Source organism: Lipotes vexillifer, unplaced genomic scaffold (assembly GCF_000442215.2).
Source record: "Lipotes vexillifer unplaced genomic scaffold, Lipotes_vexillifer_v1.1 scaffold96, whole genome shotgun sequence".
Lineage (NCBI taxonomy): Eukaryota > Metazoa > Chordata > Mammalia > Artiodactyla > Lipotidae > Lipotes > Lipotes vexillifer.
Window position 1 is genome coordinate 784,279 of NW_006798666.1, and position 15,293 is coordinate 799,571.

The following is a 15,293-nucleotide window of genomic DNA, read 5'->3' on the forward strand; positions in this document are numbered from 1 at the left end:
TAGGGTCACAAAACACCAAGCTGATCTCCCTGTGCTATGCGGCTGCTTCCCACTAGCTATCTATTTTACATTTGGTAGTGTAAAAAATACAAAGTTTTGATTCTATTTCTCAAAGCAAAAATATCTGTACATTCTTATTAGATTGAGGACTCTATAGAAAATAAGCTAATCGATAGCAGATATTTAGCTCCTTCTATTTCCAAAACTCTTAACTGATGTCTTAAGGCTTAAAAAAATACAAATAACTTTTAATGGATGCAGAAACTTAGGGATAGGGTAAAGATGTTAGTTGAAATAGAAATATTTATTGACTCTTTAACATATGCTACAAGTAGTAGGAATTTCAAGAAAAATTTAAAATATAGATTAAATGGTCTTTGCTCTTAAAGAACTTTCAAGACAAAAGTGGAAGAAACTAATGTGGAAAAATCATGATAATAGACAAAATGGAAAGTAGCACACAAGCATTATGGACTCAGTGCACTGGGGATTAGGGAAAAGAGAGACCAGATCTAGTCTGGACAATCAAAGGAGGTATAAATAAAGAAATATTATTTATTACCTTTGCCAAAAGATGAGAAACATCTGGAAAATGTATGATGCAAGTTGAGAAATTAGAATTGTTTTTTCAAAACAGTAAGTTGCACAATTTGGCTATAGGCCACTTTGGAACGTGTATGGCAACAGGGAAAAATAAAGCTGGAAATTCAGCAAGGATCAGAGCATAGAAGGGCTAGAATATGAACCTAAGGAGGCTATAGTTGATTTAATCTGTAACGTAAAGACTGAACATTTCTGAGCAGAGACATGACTAGCTCTTACACATAAAAGAAGATTAATTTGGCATCGCTGCTTTAAATGGTAGTTAGAGAAAACAGACCAAAGGTTGGAAGGTAAACTAAGGGGATATTGCAAATAGTCCATGTGAGAGGAATAAGGTTAGGGTAAGGGCCTTGGGAAAGGAGACAAGGGCATAGGTGTAAGATATATTGTCACAGTGAATTGACAGCATTTGGTAATTGACTGGATGTGCAGAGCAAAGAAAGATTTTTTTAAAAGACAAAAATTTTACATTCCAAATGACTTGAAAGAATAACTAAAACATTTACAGAGAGAGAGAGAGAGAGAGAGAGAGACTTCAAAGGATAAATGGTTTAGTGATGGAAGATAATGACTAACACATAGCTTACTATACATACATGGCAAGGGGATATCATGTAGCTTTTAAGAAAACAGAGGTTATGGCAAGAACTTGGAGCTCAAATTTATAGAACTGCAGAGATGAAATAAATATGAGAATAAAACTCAGAAATTCAAAATGAAAAGCCAATGGCTCAGTAATGGCTTAGTGTTAAAGAAGCTCCCAAAAGAGGTTCAGGATATGTGTTTTATTGAGTTTAAAGGAACCACCAATGGCTCAAAGACAAAGGATTTGATGATTAAATGTTCACTTATAATTTTCAAGGAAACAATTTTGGTAAAGAAGTGGAGATTGAACCACAATGCAATAATTATAAAGTAAACTTTCGAGAAGGTTGCTAGTAAAAGAATGGAGAAAGACAGTGTAAGAAACACAAACACTCAAGAGAATGTTCTTTTGATCTAGGGGTGACCTGTACATTCTAGTGGGCAGAGGGAAGACTTCTAGGGAGGGATGGAAAGGAGATGCAAGGCAAAGAGGTGGTTATTGATGTTGCCAAGTGTTTTAGTGAGGTAACAGGAAGTGAATTACTCACAACCGGTCAGGTCAGTCTGTGATCAGGGTCCAGGAGATGAACGAGGAAAATGAAGATAGGAGGAAAGTAGAAATCAAAAAGAAGTTAACGAAACAGTTTGGTGAGCATGAGATGAGAGAGTAGAAAACTGGGAAGATATGGACAATGGGGACACAAGAAGGGACTTTGTATCTAGGGATACAGAAAATAAAAAGATATCCTGAGAATCATAATTAGAACAATTTCCAGTCTTTTTTTAACATAAGTGCCTGTAAATGGGAGAACATAAGGGCAAATAAGGGCAAGAAACACGATGTTTTAACATTAAATTTTAATTTTTCTTTTAAGTAGTGTCAAAACATGGACTTGAGGACTTCCCAGGAAAGGAGAAAGTAAACAATGATCATGCACACGGAGACTGAGGACTATAAATCTTACCTCTCTCAGAGGATCATTGAGTTCATTGAGAATATTTTCCTCATCAAAGATTTTGCCTTGGTATCTGTGTTCATAGTAATCATGTATCTTCTGACGCATATCAGCTGGTAACTTATGGAATGACATGTATTGTTCCACTTGCTTATACTGTAAGGAAAGGAAAAAAGGAAATTAGAAAACATTGTTAGGCTGTATGAGAAATCGTCGTGTTACTTTGTTGTGCTATATTCAATAGTAACAGTAACAAAAAAAAAGAAATCCTTTAAGGGGAAGGAAATAATGTACTAGGTTGTAATGTACCTACGCTGTGTGACAGACTGTAGAAAGCATTTGTTTAGGTGAACATTTCCTGTAAAGACCTGAGATGTTATAGAAAGGAAGCATGGAAGGAGCTCAGAGGTAACTGGGTGCAGCCCCAGAAAAGCCAGTGATGAGGCAAGAAAACAAAATGTGATGCTATTTTTTGGATTCTTTTTGAGCTGAGTTCTAAAAGAAGTATGAAGTTGCTGTTTAACTCTTCATTTGGAGAAAGAATCCCATAACTTTGGATAGTACAAAAGGTCTTATCTTAGACCTTTATAGCAAAAGATCAGACTTAATTAACAATTGAATCTGGAGGCAGAAAGCTTGGCAGCTATTTGCAAGTCATAGATACTCAAGCAACACGTGCCCTATAAATTAAGAGACTGTGTCAGGCTTCAATTTAGGATGTGGAAAAATATCAGAATGAGACTAGATCCACATAATTTTATAGCTGAAACTTAGACATTTAATTTCATTTAAACAAGTAGTACTTAAGCTTGATTGTTTATAAAACTTGGGGTGAGGTTGTCTTTTGGGAATGCAGATTTGCATTCTTTTGTTTTTTTTTTTGTGGTACGCAGGCCTCTCCCTGTTGTGGCCTCTCCCGTTGCGGAGCACAGGCTCCGGATGCGCAGGCTCAGCGGCCATGGCTCACGTGCCCAGCCGCTCCGCCGCATGTGGGATCTTCCTGGACCGGGGCACGAACCCGTGTCCCCTGCACCAGCAGGCGGACTCTCAGCCACTGCGCCACCAGGGAAACCCCCAGATTTGCGTTCTTAACTCCAGATATTGATTCCGTTGTGGTACCTGCCTTTGTAAATTTATATACATACTCATATACATATACATATACATATACATACGCACTTAAAAAAATCCCTGCAAATCAAACAGGAACATAGAAGCATGGAGATTACTTGGAAGCTTATTAGAAGAGAATTTCAGGCTTTACCTCAGAGCTGTGAAATCAGAATCTGCATCTTAAGAAAGATCCCCAGATGATTCATACACATTTAAGGTTGAGAAATATTCCCTCGATGTTTCAAATGCAGGTGGTCATAAGACTATACTTTGAAAAAATCAGTTAGACCCCCAAAATTAGTTTCATTGTATGGATGATAAAACTGAGTACAAACAAAAAGGTAGGTAATAAAACTGGATGAAGATACTGGAATAAAAATCTTTTCTTAAACACAACACATTTGACATATTATCTATGAAAAAATTTTTTCAAATCTTTTCCTGATAACAGAGCTCAGACTAGAAGATCTAGGTGACTGGACTCCTTGCCCATAATTACCGTAATTACAACTGGTAATTGATAATACATATATCTAATGGGAAACAGCAACCCATTGTATTGTATTTCTTCAAATTTTTTTACATAATTTCCTTACACATAACATTCATATTTTTGGACATTCCCTTTTAGAGTTTAGTATTCTCAAAGGAAATACAACTTTGTCATGAGATTCCTTTATTTGGTCACCAGACTGTTCCCTGAAGTATTTAAAGCCTGCAGGCCTACATATATATATCTCTGAAGCAACTTGCTTATGATTTAGGCATTCTGAATTTAGGCACCAATGCTGTCACTGTCATTGTGTGTAAGTGGCTTCTAGTATATACTTGAGAAGGACTGGGTTAATTTTTCCTGAAGAAGTCAGAATCTGTATGCTAACCTTGGTAGCCCACCCTTAGCTAGAGACCTCAGATTCAGCCTGCTGTTTTTTGGTTTTATTTTTTTGAGGTACACGGGCCTCTCACTGTTGTGGCCTCTCCCGTTGCGGGGCACAGGCTCCAGACGCGCAGGCTCAGCGGCCATGGCTCACGGGCCTAGCTGCTCCGCGGGATCTTCCCGGACCGGGGCACGAACCCGTGTCCCCTGCATCGGCAGGCGGACTCTCAACCACTGCACCACCAGGGAAGCCCAGATTCAGCCTGCTTTGACCCCTCATGCAGCTGGTCCAAAGGAAAGACGCTTCAGTGGCCCTTTCTACAAGAAACTTTATTTCTTAGAGACATCTTTGTATCTGATTTTTACTCTTAGCCAAGAAGAGGGCAGTGGGATATTTGAGGTACTGTTTAAATTCTGAAACTCCACTGGAGATCCACAGGCTAACTTCTGCACTAATGATTTGCAAATAGCCTGCTTGGTTTGACTAGTTTGGATGGACAATTTAAAGAGCTACTGAGAGCTTTGTTGGTGAGCTCTCCCCAAAGCAACACTCCTTGCACAGATCTTGGTGGTTCAGGCGAACGAGTCAGCATGCTCCAGGGTCCCAGAGATTGAGCCCACAGGGAGGGTGCTGGGGAAAGGCCCTCCGGCCTCTGATGCTTGTTGGCATTCTCTTTCTCTGTTGCACTGACCTTTGCCTTTAAACGAAAGCCTCATATGAGTATAATCTATGGAGTCTGGTGAGCTCTGTCAAACATCCGAACTTGGGAAAACAATAAAACAACTTCAGACAACAGGGCTGTCACTTATGGCATTGATGAAAGTCCTTTCAGTTCTGGCCAAATAAAGGATTCAGTGTTCTTCAAAACCAGTAGGTATCAAGTAATCTCTGCTCACTTTTCTCAATAGAGTGCTTGCCCAAACACTGCTTGGAGTGGTGAGAATCTTTAACTTTAACTGTCATACTGAAGCTCTAGATTTCTCCCTTTTTTTGCATGTATCTCAGGGTTATGGGAGACAGCATTAAAACTTAGTAGCATTTTAATCATTTTGGGGAAATTTGTGCCTGTGTTTGAGGGAGAGTAGGGGAAAGAAAAGAAATTCAGTTTCTGACAAGTTAAGTTTAAGATGCCCATGGCACATCCTAATGCTTATATGTAGGTCAGACACTTAGAAGAGAAAATATACGCATAGTCAATGACTAAGGGATCACTAAGGATGCGTCAAGAGAAGACATAAAAAGACAAAAAGTGGAACCTATATTTTAAAAGCAGTTGAGTCATGGAGTTTGACAAGTTAAGGGAACTCACATTAGCCAGCACGATGTAAGACCAGGACCAGAAAAGCTAGATGAGCAAAATCCAAAGAAAGATAAAGTTTCAAAGGGGAGGGGGCCACTCAAAAGCAAAGCTGCAAATACAATTCTTTCTTGAATATATAAAATCAAAAATTCATTGTATCAGATTTAAAAGACTATAAAACAAGTACCATTTAAAATTCTAAGGTACTATTATTTTTTAAATGTTCTCTTCAATTAAAATTTTATATCTGTATCTATATCTATAATGCATGTACATGATATTTTAGGGGTTCAGAACAGGCTTTTTCAAGATGTGACACTTTGGCATGTGGGTTATTATATGCTAAAGGCAGTGGAGACCCTACAGGCTCAAGAGAAACTACTGTCCCTCCCTTAACTACTTAGGATAATTTAAATTGGGGATTTTTCCCAGTAAAAGGGTTATTACCAGAGATACATTTTATCTAAGTGGTCCCATCTGTATGGCAGGACAAACATCTAATTACCCAAAAACTGCTCTTCTTTTTATCATCCTATGAATTATCCTCCTGTTTCTGAGAGCTCCAGGTCCCTCTCCCATTCCTTAGCCCAGGATGGCATATATACCTTATTTTACGTCTTTGTCTCTGAACCTCTCCTGTATGTGTGGTCTCTGACCCTATCAAGTATGTGGGATTCATGTACATATGAGAAATAAAATTTGATTTTCACCTTTTAACTGGCTCATGTCAATTAATTCTTAGACTGGACAGAAGAACCTAGAAGGATAGAGGACAGTTTTCTTCCGCCTTGACAATATTAAAAATGTGCCCTAATAGAGTGTTTATAACAAATGGCAACATTCCATTGTCAAACCCACCAGTCTCACTTCTCTCGTGTCACCATTTTTAAAAAGGTGTTTAGTTGGTATCACCAAGCAATATGCTTCTGTCTCTATTTCTTATATGGATTAATAATAGGCATCATTTATTGACTTTTTGCCATAACAAAGTGGTTTAACTACTTACAGTTCCCTGTATCTTCTCACCGCCTTTCTCATGCTATACCTGTGTCACCAGTGCTAACTGTTCCCTTGATCTCCTTTGTAACTTTACATAATCTATTTATACCTTTATTTCTTGTTCAGAGAATTCTAGACACATTTACCAGATGAAAGTAACAAACTCCCTCCTTCACTCCTACTTTCTAACTTCTGTCATCTCTACTTTTATGATGTAAAGGTGGATTATAATTTTGTACCCGTAATTAAACCTACCAAACCCATAAAGTGTTTACATAACTTTGACCACGTATCATGATGCCAAGTGGAACATTTGATGACATTTCCTTTTGTTTCATGGATTTTTAATGATTTTCATTTCTTGCATAATTAGCCCTTATTTTAGTTTCATTTTCTTTTTCCAGTCTTCTTATCCTACCCGTTATTTGTTGAGTTTTCTTTAGAGATTTTTCTGTAGGATTTCTCTTTACAACATCCCTGCTTGGGTTCACTATTCTTAGACCCTATGTTTTTCCTTTGGTTTAGTTATTCATGTTGCTGGAACCAATCCCTAAGTAAACAACTAAGAAATACTGAGTGGGATATAGTTTCTTGGAACCATTTCTTCTCTGAAAATGTCTCTGTTAAACTCAAAGTTGATTGATAACCTGATTGCATACAGAATTCTAGGTTGAAGTCTAGTTGGATGCTGAGCCTTTGGATAATTGATGCACTTTGCTGGATATGGTCCATGTTTCTCATCACTTATTTCATATATTCTTTCCCTGCATTTCCCCCTACATTTCCCTAGATTTCCCACATTTTCTCTACATTCCCCAATATTTCCTGAAGTTCTTAGAACTCATTTTAATTCCAAATATCTTCAATTCTTTGAGCTTTTATCTTCATAATTGTATTGCATTCAGTTTAGAAATATATTAATACATGAAGTTAAAAAATAATTTTAAGGCATCCTTTTATTCCTGAAAAAACTGGGACGTCACAATAGAGGGGAATTGAAAAGTATCCACTGGATTTAGGTTCAGTAAAATTTTTGGTGCTTAGTACTCAGTGCTTTCATTGGACTGTGTGTGTACATCAGAAGTGGGGGCAATTCAAAACAGTTTGCAAATGTTTAGAAGTAAGAAGTGAAAATGGAAACAGCAAATGTAACCGTCTCTCTGACGCACTCTAGTTAAAAGCATAGAGCTAGAATGATAGCATGGTAAATGTCAACAATTCCAAAAGTCTAAAAAAAAAGTTTTAATCACATTTATATTGTTTTTATACTCATGAAATGATACACTTACCAGAAAACTGAATCACCCCTACTTTAATATCCCCTACTCCTTCATCCTAATCCTCAAGATAATATCAAATCATGTAAATTCTACCTGCTAAAGGTTTCAATAATGTTCCTTCCCCATGCATCACCATTATTATCAATCTAGTCAAAGTAACTTTATTCATCCTCTAAACTAATTCCTAGCTTCCTAACTACATTCTCTGTATCAATTTGCACATGCCTTCTTACAACCCTAATTCATTTTCCGTAATCCAGAGAAATCTTTTTTTTAACATCTTTATTGAAGTATAATTGCTTTACAATGGTGTGTTAGTTTCTGCTGTATAACAAAGTGAATCAGCTATACATATACATATATCCCCATATCTCCTCCCTCTTGCGTCTCCCTCCCACCCTCCCTTTCTCACCCCTCTAGGTGGTCACAAAGCACCGAGCTGATCTCCCTGTGCTATGCGGCTGCTTCCCACTAGCTATCTATTTTACATTTGGTAGTGTATATATGTCCATGCCCCTCTCTCACTTGATGGACCTAGAGACTGTCATACAGAGTGAAGCAAGTCAGAAAGAGAAAAACAAATACCGCATGCTAACCCATATATGTGGAATCTAAAAAAACAAAACAAAACAAAAATGGTTCTGAGAAATCTTTTTAAAATGCTAAGCTTATTGTCACTCTTTTCCTTAAGGCCTTTTAATAGCTTCCCATTGCCTTCAGGATCAAGTCCAACTTCCTTGGCCTATGTGGGCCTCTCCTACTCTATCACGTGCACCCTTTGTTCTCTATGCCCTGGTATATTAAATGTCTTTCATATTCTTAAACTTACCCTGGTAGCTGTATGCTCATGCTGTTTCCTCAGCCTGAGATGTTTTTCCACCACATAATTTCATGGCTAATATCTATTCATCCTTTAACTCTCTCCTCAAATGTACTATGTCAAGGAAGTATTCTCTGACTCCCTAGGCCACGTAAAATCCCTAGGTATACACTTATAGACAATGCTGAGTTTACCCCTTAGTTACGCTAAGGGCAACTGCAAACTTGTTACATGTCTGTCCATGCCTATCTTGCTCACCACTGACTCTGCTAATGTATTTGCACATAGTTAAGTTCTCAAGTATTCACTGATTGAAAATCTGGTTTGTTACACACTTTCTGAAAATTCTTCTGATAAAGGAAACAAAAAATGTGATCTTTGCCTTTTTTCAGTAATAATAATGGTATCATTGGAAGATGCCAGATAGGGAGGTTCTTCCACATGGACTGAAATTGTGGATTTGTAGTTTATTATTATTGGTTAGTATTGTTTATAATTCAGAGAAAATTTATTAAATTTGAGATTCTTAACTCTAATTTATTGCAATTAAAGTGGATTAATCTGTTCTTTAAAGAATCTGTTGTTTCTGTCTGAATCTGTGTTAGTCTTTATGTCAAACACAGCTATAAGGAGGAGGAAATTATTGACTGTAAAAGAGAAACTGCCTTCCTATATTTCCAAAATGCTTATAACAATTAGGAAAGAGCAGAAATCAATAAAAACATGTGCAAAGTGGTTGAGAGTCCACCTGCCGATGCAGGGGACACGGGTTCAAGCCCCGGTCTGGGAAGATCCCACATGCTGCGGAGCGGCTGGGCCCGTGAGCCATGGCCGCTGAGCCTGCGCTTCCGGAGCCTGTGCTCCGCAACGGGAGAGGCCACGACAGTGAGAGGCCCGCGTACCACACACACACACACACACACACACACACACACACACAAATGGTGTCTGAAATGATGTTCTTCCTACAGAATAAAACATTAATGTTTTATATTCAAATGATTATATATTGTATATTTTAAACATAATTACAAAATAATAAATAAAAATAAAATATTTAAAATTTCCTTTCAAAGACCAATAATCAGTCAATTACTTTTTTCATTTTTAATGTTTAAGCCAACCATCATTGGATTTATGACTAAGCTATCTTAATTTTTACAAAGATATTTTTAATATTGCCATTTATTTACATGGTAACTGAAGCTATTTTGATCCTACATTTAAAAATAAATGAATCCCTTTTTATATATACATTAAAAAGCTAGGTTGTATGCAAGTGAGTTTACCAAGTACTATTTTTTTTATTAATTTTTATTGGAGTATAGTTGCTTTACAATGTTGTGTTAGTTTCTGCTGTACAGCAAAGTGAATCAGCCAAATGAATACACATATCCCGTCTTTTTTGGATTTCCTTCCAATTTAGGTCACCACAGAGCACTGAGTAGAGTTCCCTGCGCTATACAGTACTATTTCTAAAATATTTACAGCAGATTGAATCATTTTCAAAAACAATGTTATAGACAGCAAAATTTTCAATTCATACTTACTGAGGAAAAAGTTTCTTTTAGCAAAAAATGGATTCCTAGTTATTTTGTGAAATTCTTTTAAGCAGCATAGTCATATTAGACTAAGCCATATAATGATAAAGGAATCCAAATACACCTAAATTTGACTTCCAACATATTAAATGGAAACAAAATTAAAAATTAATCGTACATGAAGAAAATTCGATGGTTGCAAAGTTATATTTTTCTGCAGAAGTTTGAGTGGGATAATTCCATTTTTATCTTCATTCTACTTTATCTTTTTGGAAAGCTGTGTAATCAAATACGGATTTCTTTGTAAGACAGTGAATTTTTCAGCTGTCAGGATACAGGGAAAGCTTTTTGTGATAGTGAATATGTATCTATTTGACCTAGAAAGCTATCAGAATTACAACCTAACAGGTGATCTTAAAATCCTTACAGAAAATATTACCAGATAAAAATGGTTATTCTTCCATCCAGAATGATCTCTTCCATTATAAACAGACACTTGCCATCTGATTTATGGAATCTAGCACTCACTATCTATTTAGATATTTCACAAAATATATTTGAATATAAAAGCAAGATTTTAAAAAAGTTGGAAATTGTATATCATAGCTCTTCATTCCTCCCTCCTTCCCTCCCTCCCTTCTTTCCTTCTCTCTCTCTCTCTCTCCCTCTCTTTCTTTCTTCCTCTCTTTCTTCTAATAGTTTGATTTAAAAATGGCCAGATTTCAAAAAGTTCTCCAAAAGTCAGAGTATTAAGACTTAGCTAAGTAATTGAAAACCATAATAGTAATGAGAGTTCAATGTATTTAGCAATTAGAAGAAAATGCTTAACTACAAAGTAAATAAATTGTTCATATAAAACATTTTTAGAAAGTTAATTTTAGCAATTATAGAATAAAGGTCGGGGGATAGATGACTTGGAAATTGAAACAGTCATTATTATCATTATAATAGAGTTAAAATGTGTGCTTGGTTACTTTAGAAATCCTTTAGAGTGTCTGCCTGCTCTGAATGGCTTTGATCTCTATTACTGCAATTTTTCTTGGTGTGTGTGTGTGTGTGTGTGCACTCACACCTGTGTCTGTGTGTGTGTCTGCAAATAAGAAAGTGATTTTGATCCTTAATTCAATGAGTACAGATTGACATACCATGATCACGTAATCACTCTTTCATTTTCCAATAGGACCATTTAAAACATACTATGCTGTTTTATTTCCCTCCCTCAACAAATTCTTTCATTCATAGATAATGACCTTACCTAAAATTTCAAAGAGAAATAGAAGACTTCACACAAGCACATCTATTAACTCATTTAGAAACTCACCTATTTTTTCTCCCTCTTTCCTTCTTGGTCTTGCAACAATGAAAGAAGTGTCTTTTCTCTTCATTTGAAACTAACCTTTCAACTGGGTTTGAATATCCTCTCCCCATCCCTCCACAGAACCATTACCCTATCTGCTATACTTTCTATCTTATATCTTCAGTGTTCTCTATACATGTTGGCTCCAGCCAAATAGCTTTTAAATATACTCATTATATTTTAAATAATAAAATGTATTATTTTATTAATAATAATAAAAATAATATCTAACCCTTGGATATTACAAACTATTTTCCAGGAACTCAACTCAACAGTTTACTCATATTTACTTGTTTACAACCTTATGAGCTGTTACCATTATGTTTATGTTACAGATGATGAAACTGAGACACAGAGAATTTAAATGATGTGTGTAAAGTCATGCAGCTAATTAGTGTTGAAGTCAGGATTCGAACCCAGGCAATCTGGATCCAAAGTTTGTGCTGTTTACTCACTACATGACATTCCTGTCTTCATAAAATGGCTCTCAATTGAGCACAAGTTGTCCTCCATCTAAAACCCTATTTTTCTCCTTCCTTTTGTCAATCAATTTCTTGAAAGAGTGGTCTACAGTCATTATCTCATTGTCTTCTTTACACTGAAACTTTAAATATTGAATTATAACTTCCATTCCTTCTATTCCACTAATAATCCCTTACATCTCCATAATTTCCCAATGGTTACCAATAACTAGATACTTTGCAAAGATTTTCTTATCTTTATATGAACAGCATTGAACACTAGTAGCAGACACTAATGATTCCCCATGCAACCCCTCTATCCTTGCAAGCTGGCCAACTCTGATGTCAACTGTAATTATGGTTGAGAGTCCATCTAAGGGTTTCTATCTCAGGGTTTTCTGAGAAATCTAGAAAACTTGCTCAGCTCCAGCTAGAGTTGCATGGGAGTTTGGGGATGGAGAGAGATGTAGGTAACGTTCAACCAATGAGGGACTTGAGTCTAATGATTAATGTCACAGTCTCCCAACCTTTGAAAAGATGATTATAAGGAGAATTCTGCATGGTTCTTCAGAGGGTCTCAGTAGGACTAAGTTACACTTGCCCACATTAGAAAACAATTGAATAAAAGTACACTTCATTGATTTTCCTTTTTCTCTAGTCTTACTCCTCCTGTTTCCCCATTTTGCCCCTTGGAATTACTCCCCAATGAATTACCTACACCCAAATCCTTTTCTTAGGCTTTTGTAGGACAACCCAAACTAAGACATTACTGTTGATCCCTTCCTTCTAGAAAAGCATCTTATACTTTAGCTTCTTCACCTGTATTATTTTCCTGTTTCCTCTCTTCTCATTGACTTCCCGCTGCGCTCTTATTTGTTGATATGTCTTTCTATGTTGGTGTTTCCAAGAACTGCGTCCAAGGCCTTTTTAAAAAATTTTCACCTCACATATTTCCTTAAGCAATCCTTCCCACTTGCATGACTTCAGTCACTATCAATATACCACCAGTCTCCAAGTCAATGGCTCCAGTAGAGAACTAACTACTGATCTCTAGACTCATATGTCTACCTTCCCCTTAAGCATCTACCTCCAAAACATGGCTCAAGGGCACATCAAATGCAACATACTCAAAACTGAAATCATCTCTCTTCTCTCCCCACACCTCCTCTATGTAACCATCAGCCTAAGCTATAGATCTGGTTTATAGGACAATCATCTTTCTGTTTCCAACACATTTGACCTTTATCCTCCACAAACTAACCATATTGCCAACTGGGGAGTTCACTTTTAATCACTTCCTCTGAGAATTTTCCCCAAATATCTGGCTCAGACTTTAACGCACATTCAAATAACATGGGGATCTCACTAACTAGAGATGTGCATTCGGTATGTATGGGGTTGGGACTGAGATTAGGTATTTCTAATGATGTCGTGGGTGATGCTTATTCTGGTTAACAGAATATCACAGTAGTAAGGATCTAGATTAGACTAGATGGGCCATTTGTGTTCTCATAACACCAAGCCCATACCCTGGCTATTTTCCCACTATCACAATTGCTTATTGGGATTTCCCTGGTGGTCCAGTGGTTAAGACTCCACGCTCCCAATGCAGGGGGCCCAGGTTCAATCCCTGGTCAGGGAACTAGATGCCGCATGCTGCAACCAAGTCCTAGTGCAGCCAAATAAGTAAATATATATTAAATAAATAAATAAGTGCTTATTAAATTGTCTGTATTCCCTACTAGACGGTAAGCAACTTGAGATGTCTGCTTACCGTTGTACATCTATTCTCTTGTACAGTTACTCATGTACAGTAAGTGTTCAATATTTGCTGAATTGATTAGTTATATACATTCAAAAATATCCTTTTTTGTAAAATATATTGTTCAGTTTTGATTGGGTACCAGATTTAAAGTACTTTTTAAAGTACTAGCAAAAATGTTATTTTTCTTTGGTAAGGCAAACGTATGTTAAATAGTCAAGCTGTTTTACTTCTTTTTTAAATTTTAATGATAGATTGCAGAGGAAAATCAAATACCTATTCACTGTGACAGAATGCCTAGTCTTCTGGGTTTTTTTTCTCCATTTGAAAAAATGCCTTATTTGAAGCAGCTGAAAGATCCATAACATAGTTCTTTAACTTCTAATTTAAATGATTTGTCATTTAATTTTTAAAAATTAGATGGTGAAGGACAAAGTGTTTCCTAAAACATAAAACTTGTTAGTCATAAATCTAGAGGTTATATGTCACCCCAAGGTTGAACCTTACAGGCTACTCATGATTTCAGCTCTTATACTAATAATTTGGGCTAAAGTAATTCAAATGGTATAAATTTTAAAAATATTAGGTATATTGATTGTTGTCACATTATGTCCTGTGTGTGTATGTGTGTGTGTGTGATTCTTCAATGGAAAATGCAAGTTTAGTTACGTTGGGCCTCCATGGGAATATCTAGTCACCCTGCAATGAAGAGTTGAACATTTCTTTTAATAGTGTATTTCCAATATCCTGGTTCCACCACCCTCAACCAACTTTTTAAGCTTTTAAAGATAGGTAATAAATTATTTACATAAGCCATATATAAGTGCATTAAAAAGATTAATAGTTTGAAACTAAGGACATTGTTTAAATATCACTGATATTTTTCTTCATTATTTCTGGCCAAAATATTTCTTAGCATTAGTAATAGCTTGATTTACATTGAAAGTCTCTCTAGTTTGTTTTTAATACAAGTGTTTCCATTTCACTGTACATAGTTTCCAAATTTAAAGCAACTGAATATCTGAGGAAACACAACAATTACTAAGAGTAAATATCATCTGAGAATAACTAAAAGAAGACAATGAATTAATGACTCACCAAGAAATTACCATGGAGAAGTGACATATTTGGTGAAGAAAGGAGCTTTTACAATGCTTAAAATTTACACTCCTTTGTATTAATTTGTTTTTCAAAAGTGAACAATTCTGGCAAAGATATCATTCCTTCTGTATAAATTAAAAGCATAATATTCATTTTTTTATGGGTATCTTTTTTTTTTAACATCTTTATTGGAGTATGATTGCTTTAGAATGGTGTGTTAGTTTCTGCTGTATAACAAAGTGAATCAGCTATACATATACATATATCCCCATATCTGCTCCCTCTTGCGTCTCCCTCCCACCCTCCCTTTCTCACCCCTCTAGGTGGTCACAAAGCACTGAGCTGATCTCCCTGTGCTATGCGGCTGCTTCCCACTAGCTATCTATTTTACATTTGGTAGTGTATATATGTCCATGCCACTCTCTCACTTTGTCCCAGCTTACCCTTTCCCCTCCCCGTGTCCTCAAGTCCATTCTCTACGTCTGCATCTTTATTCTTCTCCTGCCCCTAGGTTCTTCAGAACCTTTTTTTTTTTTT

General features: G+C 36.4%; 1 protein-coding gene across 1 annotated transcript in view; it reads right to left on the reverse strand.

The window, feature by feature from the left end:
* The window catches only part of HCN1 (hyperpolarization activated cyclic nucleotide gated potassium channel 1), a 381,204-nt gene that overhangs the window by 73,971 nt on the left and 291,940 nt on the right, over positions 1-15,293 (reverse strand). Inside the window, exon 5 of the mRNA XM_007470736.1 lies at positions 2,154-2,300. Within this exon, the coding sequence (XP_007470798.1) occupies positions 2,154-2,300 (147 nt within the window). The remainder of the gene's footprint in view (positions 1-2,153; positions 2,301-15,293) is intronic.